This window comes from Taudactylus pleione, unplaced genomic scaffold, assembly GCF_031769625.1.
Source record: "Taudactylus pleione unplaced genomic scaffold, aTauple2 ptg000093l, whole genome shotgun sequence".
NCBI lineage: Eukaryota > Metazoa > Chordata > Amphibia > Anura > Myobatrachidae > Taudactylus > Taudactylus pleione.
In genome coordinates, this window is record NW_028284495.1 from 36,381,179 (window position 1) to 36,395,908 (window position 14,730).

Genomic DNA, 14,730 nt, shown 5'->3' on the forward strand with positions numbered 1-14,730 from the left:
AGGAGATGACGTCCGCTAGTGGGCGGCTCTGCATACTCTGATGGGCGGCTGCATATGCAGTGCGATCACCCGCACAGCCAAAGTGGGTATACTTTTGTCTTGGCGAGTGATCGCATCTCATGATGCAAATTTTAAATATTAGCATACCCAGGATACGAGCGGCTGCAACATGCGAGCGGGTCTGAATCAGGCCTTTAGTTTTGACGTGACACACAGAGGTGCGATGTAAAGTTGTCAATGACGGAAAACAGTCTCCGCTTTATTTACTGTCATGCCAGAGCAGACTCTTAACGGGAATTGGACTAGTTTGACATTAAAGAATCGTTTATCACATAAATGAAATAGGAATGGTAAAAAAAGGGAAAAACTTAAATTTTGTATCAGTAAACCGGGCTTACATCAATTTTAATGGTTTAAGCAGCGGGAGGGCCACTTATTTCCCACCTCTGGTCTATAGGCTACACTTCCCAAAATTTACCGGGAGAAGGTTCCTCCGGAGCTCTCCCCGGCAATGGCCGCCGCACATGTGTGGTCAGTAGCCTCGCATGCACAGTAGTCCCGATATAGGAATGTATAGATGCTGATGCGGTCACTTCTCTCCGAGCACATCCCAGCGATGGGCTCCTCTCAGAGTCCCCATCCCAGCGTGTGCTATTTGATACATGCCGTCGGTATTATCACACGCTGTAATGCGATTTTGGGCACTAATAGCACATCTAGATCGCATTGAGAATGTGATTATTGATAAATGGACCCTAAAGTCCCTGTGCACAATTCTCATAGGGACTCATTCAGAATTGAATACAAAACAACAAAAAGGAGCCATTTCGCACCCGGACAAGCCATGGTGCAATTCAAGGGGTGCAAATATATATACTGTATTTTTACACTAAGACTGTCATTTCGTCCCTCCTGGCTCTGGACATTTAATACTGCAGTGCTACATGCTTTTGTGCTAATTTGCTCCTTTTTTATGTTTTGCGCCCAACTTTTGATCTGCCCCTTAGAGGTCAGTTTTGTACATTCTCTGTCGGCATTGCCACCATCACCTCATCTGTTACTGCTAAACTGTGACAACAAAATTAGATCATTTACCAAAGACCTAATTTGCATAGTTCAGAAACTTAATTCATAATATCTATGAAAATCTTTCATTGATTATATTTTAATCAAGTCCAGTTTACATTAAAATAGTGAAGGGAAATCAATGTATATCAGCATCTCATTGTACTGATAATCCCTATAGTCTCTAGCAGATGAAACGACTGCAGGAAATCCTTATTGCATCTGTTGTTTTTGAAAATATATATTGCTTCCAGAATGTATACTTAAAGTCTACCCAGAGAAACCAGATAAGACAGAAAATTCAATGAATAGCTATATTGCAAAGAAATGAATATAATATGTAGCCGAAGGCAAGTTACATGGGTCAAATTCTTCAGTATTCTGTAATAAGCAGACCGAATACAAAATAAAACACAAACACTTGCTCTCCAACTTCTTCCAAACCTCAACACATCATTAGTTTACTGTGATTTACATGCTATTTTAAAACTAAACAAAAATGTAAATCAAATTGTGGAGTAACATTTTAAAAGAATAACGTTGAATCCTCACTTACCTTATTTAACGACCTGAAACGTCATTAAAGCTTGCATAATTAAACGAGTAATTTTTTTTTAAGGTCATTTGGCATTAGACACTAGATTTATTAGTTTATCTATTCAGGCTTGCATTTCATCTAGGGAAACAGAAAATATTTTATTTCTGTTTAATAAGATACCCTATTTCAGGGACATATTAAAAGGGTTTTCTGCTTTAAATAAACCCATGAATCTCCTTCCTAATAATAGTACTTCAGTGGGACACACAACAATTTATCTTATTTAGTATGGTCGATTTAAATTAGGAGCTGCCCAGCTCTCACCATGGAAGGGGAGATCTGACACATTGGGACATATTTATCACAATCCACATTATTGATGTGTATGTGATAAATATTTTTTGCCCAAATTTACAAAATGAAGATGAACAGCTTCACGTATATTTACTAAAACGGTCTTGCCAAGAGACAGAGGCCCTGATTCAGAGCCGGATGCTCTGACAGAGTGCTCGCTCTGAATCAGGGCGTCTTTTTTTTTTTATGGAGCGGCCTCCTGGCCACTCCCATTGCTGTGGGTTGCCACCCATAGCTAATGCGAGCGGCCAGGATGATGGTCGCGATGGTCAAGACCATCGCGACCATCGGGCTTGCGACTAGACCCTTGTGGTAGGGTCTCGTGGCCGCAAGCCCCAGAGAGCTTTTGGCTCAAACAGAGCCGAAAGCTCTCCCACTGACATCACTTGTGATGTCAGTGGGGCTGCCCCAAACGGTAGGCGTTCCCATGGGAACGCCTCCGTCTGGGCAGCCACCCCCCCCGACCCGCCCACCAAAGGGGGCGTGCTGTCACTCAACATCGACAGCATGCCCCCTTTGGTGCGAGACCCGGAGTGACGGATTGCCCGTCGCTATCCGGGTCTCGCGCATGTGCACGACGGAGCCAGCTCCGTCGTGCGCTTGTACTCTGGGCCACCATCGACCCAGTTGCTAGCGCTCAGCGCTTGTGACCAAGTCTGAATCAGGCCCAGACTCTGTTAATAGCACGTCCTGACTTAATGCTATCACACTGCTTCCGGTCCCCGGCGTATTGTACACTGTGCATCACCAGGGGGCTCCCGGTCGCCCAGAAAAGTTCTTATAGCCCCCGGAAACCCCCTTGCACTGCTGAACTGAATCATCATGCGGCCGCCTCCTTTTTCACAATCACGGTAATCTCAGCATTGCATAGTAGGGGCGGGGCCACGATGATGCAATCACACGGTCATGCCCCCTCTCTGCCCCCAATTCAGTGTCATGCCCCTCCCCACATCCCCTCTATGAAGCGCCACTATGATGGCCTGGCGGAGGAAGCCAGATTGTTGGCAAGTATGGGGTAAGGTGCAATCAGGGAGAGTATTAGACTCTTCAGGGAGTCAGCGAGATTGCTCCTATTTCAGGGAGTCTCCCCGACAATCAGGGGGAGTTGGCAGGTATGGTATAAATATGTGCCATGTCTGACGTCTTGTGCGTGCCAACTGTTAAAAGGGCTCGATCAACCAAGCAATTTCTGGGGGGTTTTTTTCTTTTACTTTTCATGCTCAGTATGGAAAATAGAGAAAGAGACTCCTAAAGTTATCTGAAAACACTCCAGAATTATGTAATCCATGTGTAATGCAGGCAGCAATTTAAAACATAGGTAATAATACCACAGAGATATTGTACATGCACTATTTTCCAGGCCCGGTTTACACTTTTGCCCTAAGGTCTTTAATGCTTTTGTTTGAGGTAATTTCTGCTAATATTCTCAAGTCTTTCCATTAAGTACATGTATGAAAATATGCCCAGAAAGCACTCCTTCAGCCAAAAGTTACAGCAAATCCAAAATGTAATGTTTCCTGACTGAGACATTGTAACGTATGCATTTTCTATATGAGCGTAGAAGGCGCAGAACTGTAGACATGACATCAGTCTATATTCCCAAGTATTTAGGTTGCAGAAGGTGATTTGAAAATAAAAACAACAACCTGTTTTACACAGAGAACGTACAATAATGTGTTCAGTCACTGACTCTGATGTGTCGCATGCTGTGTCTGTGATGTAATTTGCTTCTATAATCTCTCATTCATGTCATCTGATCTGTTCTCGTTCATCCTGATTTTTCATACATTAATATCTGGCTTTTCTTTCCTTCCATTTCATCTTTTCTACCACTGCCTAAATCCTTGCTTCATCATGGCAGAAGAAGCTATAACTCCTACACATATTACCTGTAAGTACATTTTTGTGCATACCTAGTGTCATGCGTTCTGCCATACTGTATGTATTCATGCATGAATATTGAATGCCAGTAATATGATCCATGTGAGCTTGAAATAACGAAAAAACAAAACAATCATTTACGCTCTCAAATTGTTACATAATCAGTTTTATAAAAAAATAAAAGACCACTTTGAAATGTTTCATCATAGAAAACATTTGCAAATTCCAGCAGTCATTAGATACACCAGCATGTTCCGCAGTGCAATAGTTCTAAAATATAATTAAAGGAACGTTTATAATTCACATTTTTGTTTGTTAACTGATGAGAACAGGTCTCATGTCAATTCCTTCATGGGATAACAATGGATGTAGTTGCGATCCCAGCTGTCGGGATGCCGGCTCTCAGAATACCGTTGCTGGAATCCCGACTCCAGTCAGAATCCCGGCACTAGCATCCCGACCGCCGGCATCCTGCAACCCGATAACACAAATGCAAGACAATAGACTTGTCACAATAAAAGTAAATAAGAGCCAAATACATTAAAGCTAAATGCATTCAATCCCTGAACTTAATAAAGAAAAAAGTTAAACATATATGCCATGTTCTATTGTTACGCATAATATGTATATGGCTTTTATAATTGTCCCTTTTCCAGTAGTCAGCAACCTGGAAAAGTCTATGTGAATACACAAACATTCTGTGATTCCTGGAGAAGGGACCATTACAATTACCAGTACTGATGAATTACTCAGTGCCGTAACTAGACTTTCTGGTGCCAGTGGCGTATCTATAATGGGTGCAGTGTGTGCGGGGCACATGGGCTCCTGGGTCCAGGGGGGCTCCGCACCGCGCACACTGCATCCAGATTTTTTTTTAAACATACCTGTCCGAGGTCCCGCGTCGGGTGTCACTGCTGCTCTGAACACCAGAAAAATGTCCGCAGCGGCCATTTTCCTTTGTTCTGCACATGTGCAGTAGACTCCGGCCACACTCTAGTGCCTGAAGTCTACTAATGCTCCAGTGGCTGGCCACCCGCGTCAGTCGGCTGCCAGCCACCAGGGAGAGAGGAAGGGGCCCCGCACAAGGAGTGCACATGGGCCCCCTCCTCTCTTAAAATGCCCCTGTCTGGTGCCCTGTGCTAGAAAAAGTATCGATGCCCAAACCCCCTCTCCCCCCATCATTTTTATATGTTCTCCGATTAAAATACACATTAAACAAATACAAAAGGAAAGTAGGGAAACAGGGAATTAGTTTATTTACAAAGAAAAAAATAACTCCAGTGATTGCAGTGCTGTTATTGTTTCTATGTCACACACATCCCAGATGCTGTGCTCAGCACCCACCTGGCGAATGTGACCACACTTAAATTGTCTCTGCAGATAGTTTTATTTTATATAACTATGGTGCCACCAAACAACACACCCTCCCTACCCCCTGGAACTTCTATGTTACACACGCATACATCCCAAACACCTTCCCCTTCCTCTTCGGGTCTTAAATACACACAGGTCCACCCAGCCGGCCAACACTGTCAATAAGAGACTCTGACTGACCTGGTAGTCTGCCTGGCTTCTACAGACAGAAAGAGAGTCGTAAGCCTCTCAGCGCTGTGCCGCCTTCCCGCGCCCCAACAGCTCCTCGATCCTCACAGTATGGCAGTCACTGGAGAGACGTCAGTGCGTTTCTCCCTACTGCCAGTGCGCCATGCGTGAGCTGGGGGTGGCAGGGCTCATAGGCTCACAGCAGTCAGGACAGCCAGGTGCACCGCTGCTAATATACATCGCAGTGGGTCCCCGGCATATAGAGATTACGGAAGTGGCCAGGTCCGCCCCCAGAGCATCCTGCGCTCTGTGCGGCAGCACTGGCTGCACCACCCTAGCAGGTTTATTCTTTAAAAATGACTACTTATTGGTATATTTAAGCTCAGCGCAATTAGTAAGTTGCCAGGACAATGAAAGTCCCAAAGAATTTGGTGGGAGTGGGAGTTCAAGCTAAGTCTGTCTTCATTCATTTCCCAAACCTGGTCCTCAAGGCACCCTAACAGTCCAGGTTTTAAGGATATACATGCTTGTGCATAGATGGTATAATCAAACTGACTGAGGTACTAATTAAGTCACCTGTGCTTAAGAATGGATATCCTGAAAACCTGGACTGTTAGGTTACCTTGAAGACTGAGTTTGGGAACCACTGGCCTGCCTAAGCATCAGTAAGACACACATACGCGTACACGCACACACTGTTTTTGTTAAATATATAATACATGTTTTATAAGTATGTTAATTAATTAAAAACTTAATCCCTCATTTAAATGCTCTTATTAAACCTAAAATCACTGACTTGCCTAAAACAAAGCTCTTGATTACCATCCCCTATCCTCTTTATCATGTAGTCCAAAGGTAAAGGAGGCCTTGGCACCACAATGTGGCATTCCCTGACTTCCCTGGCTGAAGGGGTCAGTTTCTCCTGGTATATGAAATGGAAGTGGTATCCTATTGGGTAACTTATACTTAGGGTAAAACTAATTGAGGAGCGCAAACTTTAATGAAGTTGGAATATGCTTTAATATTTTATTATGATTATGAATTTGTATAGTTAGTTTTGTGTCTCTGAAGGGCATTTGAGTTTGGTTATATACTGTAGTGTTATTTGACAATCTAAGAAAGTTCTGAACAGTTATTTACTGGTTGTCCATAAGCAATAAATTATGGCTGGACACTGTTGAAAAAATGTAATAGTCTATGCAGGCTTTGAGAAATCAGGGGACCTCATATAAAGCTTTGAGGACCACCTTTTGCCATCAGTATTTGTCCCAGATAAAAATTTATGACAAGCATTGGCCATTGTTCTGTGCTAGTACATATACCCCATTTGCCCAACTCCAGAGCTCTCCCTAGTCCCAATTCCAATTCACTCTATTGTAAAAACATAAATAGATGAAAATCGTTTAAAAACGTATCTATTCAGCATTTAGTTTATAGGAGTATGATATGTAAATAATGGATTATTAGCACCTCTTTTATCCTAGACCTGTCCCCTTGTGACCTTTCCACAAGTCTGGGCCTGGTCAGTAATGTCTTGTTTTTGTTGTACAGTAGTTTGTAGAGTGCATAATGGTACCTGGTTCTTTCACATGACTTACAGTCATAGGAATCTGTCCCTATTGACAATTCCATACGTACAGGCTGATCATTTAGATACATGTGATTTTTGTATTAAAACTCATTAAAAAGCCAAATTTCAATGTTTGGGTTATGTGGCTGTGAAAACGAATTACCATCAGCAACATTGCATATACTCATTCGTTCCACACAATAAATATAATGGCTGAATGTTTGTTCACTTACTGTACTCTCTCATTGCTCAAGCAGATGAATTGCAATATAGAAACGCTGAGCAGCACTGATGTTGTGAAATCATTTCTCTTAACCCCTCAATGTTTCCATTGTTACTGTTCCCATTACATTACACAATAAAAAGAACATTGCTACTGGCTCACGTTTGGCGAGGAAATTATTCAAGTTAATAGTCATAAAATTACATTTGTTATTTCAAGGTTATTTTCTGGAGTATATGTTGGAGACCTGAAAGTGAAATGGAAATAATCTACTTTAAATACAACTAAACCCATAAACTTAATAGGAAACACACATTACTCAGCCTTAGTCAAACGTTATTTTACACTATTTTTATAAAATAAAGTTATAGCCTTCATATAGTAATATGTGTAATCACAGCATGGCACAACACTCCTCTATGACAGCCAGATAAAGTTGGCCTAACCATTTTGCTGGATTGGAGGAGAGGCAGAAGGGAGGGAGGGAGCAAATCTTCCAACTCTATTCCTAAAGCCAACCAATCTAGACACTGTACAGATCTTTTTTTCTTTCTCCTAGAGGACTGCAAGTCATTCACACTAGCACAGGGTTTAACCTATATTATGTCAGTAATTGTCTTGTAACAGTTTATTATTTTTATCATACACTTTTTCCAAATTCCAAAAACGAAAAGATAAACAGCATTCACAAGTCCATAGTTTCAAACATTCCACTTTCTAGGACACTTTTCTATTGTGAATCTAAACAAGTGAAATGTGTCACTGTCTTGTCAGATCTTGGAGCACTACACTGTCCATCATATCCTATTACTAGATTGGATTATTACATATTTTTTGCTCTTTTGTTGTTGCTTTCCAACATATATTTAATCATAAACCCAAAAAGATATGATTGCCTGTTCAGAATTGCATGTTACGTGCAGAATAATAAGTAATTTATAGTGCAGTTTGTCAATAGTGAAAAATAAGGACTATTCTATAAATAGCCGTTTCTGGGGACTGAATTTAATTTGTGTTTGTATTTAATTATATTTTATTTGTGGTATATACAGCTGTCATATTTGTTGATAAAGGAAAGAACACTATTCTTTTCTTTGTATGTAACACTTTGGGCGGTATCCTGTTAGTCGCAGAAAATTGCAGATGGGGGTATGCAATTAGCCCCGATGCAAAGATTTTTTCGGCGATCACTGCAGCAAAAGTACATAGGTACATAGCTTTCGCAGATCCTGTGTGTTTTCCGGTGATAAACTAATTTTCCCACAAGAAAAAAGGGCTATAATTGGAAAGCCCGATAATGACCATCGGGCTCTTATCGCGATAAAAGCATTTTTTTCTGTACGTCACATTACCGCGGGTAATAGGATACCCCTCTTTATTTTATTACAATTTTGTGTACAAATAGGACTATGCAGCATTTACATTTGCTACTTACACTGTCAAACCACATTTCTGTGCTTTTGTTTGCGCTGTCACAGGGCGTAAGTATGTACACGTTACTCCTTGTGTGTATTTGCAAGTGATGATGTACATGGTCTTTTTCATGTGTGCATATTTTCCTGCTTACACATGAGGTACATGGAAATGAGTCCAACTCTACATGAGGCACACGTATGTGTAAAACAGTCAAAACTTCCCTAAGAGGATCTCAGAGTTCTCCTACATATAGTATATATAAAATGTGCTTTTCAGTGGACTAATGTTTGATATATCTTAATTTGCTACTGATCCTGAAAATGTTATATGTGTTGTTAGAATATTAAAATACATATGAAGAACTAACAAGTAGTAAGAGTTAGTTTAGCTTTTCATTTTTGCAAAAAGGTGATGTTAAAAAAAGTTGAATAAAAGTTTTAAATATGATTAAGTATCCAACATGCGATGAGTTGCGGCAGATTATAATTAATTATCGGAGCAATTCAGTATTGCACCAATGCTAGGACAGCTGCTCCGCAAACAGCTTCCACCGCAATCCCTAACACTGCTACCGAAATAGCAATGTTACTTACCATGGAGGCACCAGCCTACTGCGCATGCGTGAACTGCATGGCTGCAGGGCATTTCGTGCAGAGGCGGCGGAGGGATTCACTAGGATCCTTCTTAGCAAACCCAGACCTCTTTCCCATAGGAAGGATCGGGGTTCCGAGAATCAACATCATCTGAAGATGGCATTGGTTTCCGCAGGCAAACTCCAAAAAGTTTCATTTTTCTGAGTTTGCGAAATACTAGATGGCCCCATATGGCCCCTGTTAATGAATGGGCCTGTTACTTAAAACGTGAAAACTAGCCTTTCAGCACCTGTAAGGGTCCATTAGTGATAATGAATAAACCCCTAAATCATATGATCTCCAGACAACTCTCAGCAGAAAAATATATTTTTGTCTGAGATGTAGGTAAATGCATATAAGCATATGACAAAGTTTATGTTGGAATACCATCTAGTATTTTTTTTAATCAAAACAAAATGACCTCTTAATATATGTTCATTCTATTCTTTGTTTCTACCTCTAGTGAAGTCTGTATAAATAGATGGATGGAGAATTTAGTGAATTTCACCTTCAGGACACCCCAAATATTATATTTTTGTTTATAATGACTGTTGATATTGTGCAACTACTTTGCACATTATGAAACCTATAATATAATGAGAAAGTGATATGGTAGCATGTAGGTTTTACAGTTCAGAATTCATTTTCTTTTGCTTTGTTATTGTTTTAGCTTAATCTGTAGTCTACTGGCATTTTATAACTCTGGTATCATTAACGCATTAAAGTAGCAATCCTGTGAAAAAATGACAGGTATTTTTAAAATAAATCACCATTGCAGGCTAAAATAAGAATGTTGGTATTTAATATTTTGTTTATTCAGATTGGTATTAATGATAATTCTGCAGTGCTTTCTGACAGCCATAGCAATCACATTCCATATGATGTAATGGAGTAGAGAGGCTTTGGATTGCCCCCATTGGCCTGGTTTTCACTGGGACATCCACCCTCTTCAGCTCCCAGCTATGCCATAAGTTGACATGCTGAAAATCTGTGTGTCTGTGTTCCAGCAGACTGTGTCTGACAAACAAACTTAAAAAGGCACTTAACTTGCTATCAAAATAAAAGTAAAACAATATGTGGGATTGCTGATATAAAATATATTCTGTTTTTTACCTAAATGTTATCTAAATTTATGCTGCTCCTTTGGTTAAATGAGGCGCACTTAATTATTAAGAGATCCAGTATTCATGAGTGGGAATATGTTTGAGTTTGTTGGTGGGCTGCACTACAGCATGCATTATGGTGCATACACACAGTCAGATGTAGCAGTACGATATAAACGATATCGTTAGATCGTTTATATCGTCCATTTTTTAGCCCCTTCCAAACCCCAAACGACGGACGATGCACGGGCACGGATGGTCGATAGCAATAACGACAATGGCCCGTGCATGCAGTCCAACCTGGTCGATATCGATCAGGTTATTATAGGGACCCTCGATCATTGATTGTCGATTATTATTTTTTTTTCTTTAAGCCATTCCAATATGGTTTTGCTGTATGTTTTGGGTATTTATCCTGCTGAAATGTAAATCTTATCTGGTGTCATTCAGACTGTCATACACCATCTTCTAAACCGTAGCATTTTTGCAGCAGTATTGCTGCAGGATCAGGGTTCAGAAACCAGTGGACATCAATGATGGGTCAAGTTTACCAGATCAAAACAACCATTGTTAAATTCAATGGTTTTGACAATCAACCAGACGCTGTCTGCAGCAATGTGCATTGGTTTCAAAACATGGCAGAATCCACCACTTAGTAAATTTGTCTTAAGTTGTTTTTATTGTAGGGTCCCTGCTTTTTCTTCTAAATAATCTCATGCTGATATTTTTCCATTACATGTATTTTAAATAAATATTTTAGATATGGTTATGGCTGTTCTGTTTAGTTTGTAATTGTTTTATATATTCCAAATATTCGCATAAAATGTTTTATGAAATAGCCATTTCACTTGTTTCAAACTAAAAATGGAAGTTATGACTAATCTTGTGTACGCTATTATTTATTTTTGTAAATAATTGAATCTTGTCACTTCACAAATGCAGAAAAAAAAGAATATCATTTATTACATACAAACAAATCAATAAGTGTATGTGTTATGTGTATACATAGTGTAGCTATAAATTAATATGTTCATTTTAAAAATAAACACGTCTTTATAAACATATCTATATACTCTTAGGGGGGCACTATACAGTATAACATTTTAGTGTAGGTGATGTCATGTTTTACTGTATGTCTTTTAAAGGGTAACTCAGGAATATTTGTAAATTAAACCTTCTCCACCATCTGAGTAGAATTGCGGTCAGGGCCACTGAGAGTATTCTTGGGCCATGACACTGTAGCTTTTGATGCTGTGCACTTTGTTTAGGAGGAGTGGGACTGCGCAGACTAATAGGAAGGTATTGCTCCATGCAGTCACTTTGCCCAATATGTTATGTGGCGCAACTGGGGTTCACTGCCGGAGACACACTCCCACCCGCCATAATCAATCAACACTTGCCCCACAAAGAGAGTCTAAAGACTTTATACCTGCCCCACTAGGATCGTCATGCATTGGACCAATGAAATTTGAGAGATACCTCATTTTAGATGAGACCACAACTATTTTGTGGCATGTCTTTTTTCAGCTGCCAAAAAGTGGGCACATTAACAGGTACGCATACTAGCCATTTTAATGCAACCTAACTGAGCCAAAGAAAAATAAGTAGGCTCTGCCTAGTGTTAAGATATACCTCCCAACTATCCCATTTTATGTGGGACAGCCCAGACATTGAGGGTTGTGCACTGCCTTCCAATTGGGAGTGCTGTGTCCCACGGTGGGAAAGTTGCTAGCCATCTTCTACACACTGCTGCTCTACATAGCCAGTGGCAGTCTTGCGGCAATGAATGGGTGTTTGGAGAGGCATGTGGGAAACCTGGACACTTTTAAACTTGCCTAAGGGGTGCAACCATGCCACCTGGGTTTTTGATCATGCGGCTATTGTTATGTAGACATGCACCTGGTGGGTGTGTTCTTGTGTAGTGACTTGGACTCGCCCCCTGTCCCGATTCACAGCTCTGGAATGTTGGGAGGTACAGTAGTATCAAGTATACAAAACAGAGACACTGGGTAAGATGTATGAAGGGGCGACAGCTGTGAAATCGGTAACTGCGCATTTTATGTGCTACAGTTACCACTTCCCTGCATGTAGTAATGTAGGGAAGTGATGCTCCCCTGTCATTATCGGTACCACTATACCTAGATAGGATGCCAAAATTGTTTTGTGCAATGTATGAACGGTCAGTGGTACCGACCATTCCGACAACTGCAGCTATCGATTTCGACAACTGCAGCTGTTGTTGCAGCACCACAGCGCTGTTCCTAGCTGCCGGAAAATGCATTCAGGGATCGTGCTTACAAAAAGGATTTTTTTAAAAGCGGCGTGGGTGCTGCTGGTGTCCGGGGATATCTGATTGGCACATGCGCAGATTCACTGCACCGGTCAGATAACGAAAGAGGGAAAGTGCGATTTGCCGGACAAATTAGCACTCTCCCTCATTGGTAAACCAAGTATTAATACATGCTGGCGGTGTCTGGACCTATTTTATTGTGATAATAGGCAAAGCAGGTCCAGACATTTACCGCCCGCTGGACGCCCGGTCATACATATAATGAAAAATGTATAGCAATGTACTGTGTAACAGTGGTGAAAAAATAATCAATAAATATACAGTACAGTATGTTCACTGCATGTATAATATAATTACTGTAGGTGATAACTTATTTAACATTTAGAGAGCATTCTGAGATTTGTAGTGCAGATCTGTAACGCACCTTTACACGGACAACAAAAACCAAGATGATCTTTTATGCTTTCACCTTCCTCACTGATGTGAATATGATTTTATTGTAATATGTTTGTTACTAAACATTTTTATACTATATTTCTTATCCCCTATTCTCTGCAATGCCTGGGCTTTTAGATGCAACTCAGAATACTGCTTTTATATAGTAGTCACAGTATATAAGAGTATGGGTAGGACTCACATACAGTAGATATCATGTTACTAGCAAGTACACTTCAATGCAAAATAACACATTCATCTAGTGTATGTTCTGCATCTGCTCATTGTGAATGGCCAGGAATGTAAATATATTTATGTTGGTGAATTATGCAATAGCTACTTCTTATAAGAGACTCAAAGTTTATCTATAGATTTCTTATCTCAACAGCTACAAGCCGCTGACAATCCCAAATTATGTTCAGTGCTTAATGGAGCGAGAGAAGGCATGATACATATAAAGCATGTCTGCACAAAAGAGCCACACACTCTCACTGATACGCTTCTGATGCTTGAAAGCTCTTTACAAGATACATAGTCTGGTGAAACAATTTTGCTATAGATCAGCAAATAAAGTGCAGAAATGCCAGCCGCTGTGGAGAAATGAGACCATAGAGACATTATTATTTCAGCGGATTTTAACATAGTCAAGCCATGTATTATAGCAACAGTAAAAGCAGCTGGGGTTTCAGCTACTCAGAACGCTGTCAGTTACAACACAAATATTCAGAGAACCAGTGGCATTATTGGTCCAAGTCCACTAAAAGCACTCCATTACATTCTATAAAATCCTTCATGTAATGTGCAGTTGCTGCAGACACAGAGTGGATGCAGATATTCTGTAGTCTAAATGCAAGAGAATGCAACAATACAATGCACTTGGAACCAGTGGCCTCACTGCGGCATGAAGGTGACCTGTTAACTTGACTGAATGCACTAAGGACGCCTTTTTTTATATTATTGTTACTTTGTTGAAAAAAAGAGGCAGCTGAAATATACTACAAAATGTGACTTTTGCTTTAAATCTATTATCTTTTTTATATCCATAAACAATCTTTAAACATTTAGCTTGGCTCAGCATAGCCCTTCGTGTCTACCTGACAAGGTCAGTGCTAACTTGATCGGCTTAAACCTGAACTTGACTTTGACACTACTCACACTCAAGCAGACTGTCTGGAGCTTGGTAAGGGTAGGATCTGAAACTACTTGAACTTGGATCTTGACACTTTCATCTATATCTCCACATGTGAAGGTCTCACACTTTTTTTTTTCTAATCATGTAGAGTTTCATTGGAAAATTTTCTACATATTATAACACTCTTGATCGATCTCCACCCCCCCAGCCTCAAAACCTTTTCTCCTCCTTGGAATTGGCTGAGTCCTATTTTAATCCTCAGATATTGTATCACCACTAATAACCGATCCCCTCCTAGGGGTGGTATTATAATGCACCTCAGCCCACTTGTCACAGCTATCTCTGTCCCCCCACAGTTTTGCTGGCAACTTACTGTTGGGCTAGGCCAGGCTATGGCGAGACTGGTAGTGCCCTCTGCTGCCTCCTCTGGATTGTGAGCAATTAGCAAAACAGGTGTATGCTGTGGGTTACAATGAACAGAGGATCTTATGTGTGACTGCATTGCGTATTCCTTCCTGATTAGTGGCAGTTGGAGAGGTCAGCGGGGAG

General features: G+C 40.6%; 1 protein-coding gene across 6 annotated transcripts in view; it reads left to right on the top strand.

Moving 5' to 3' along the window:
* The window catches only part of PTPRM (protein tyrosine phosphatase receptor type M), a 900,933-nt gene that overhangs the window by 623,970 nt on the left and 262,233 nt on the right, over positions 1–14,730 (top strand). For 4 of the 6 annotated variants that reach the window (XM_088469672.1, XM_088469673.1, XM_088469675.1 and 1 more), the window contains one exon: positions 3,819–3,848. The exons of the other annotated variants lie outside the window; for them this stretch is intronic. In XM_088469672.1, coding sequence (XP_088325798.1) covers positions 3,819–3,848 — 30 coding nt within the window. The remainder of the gene's footprint in view (positions 1–3,818; positions 3,849–14,730) is intronic. 6 annotated transcript variants of the gene reach the window in all.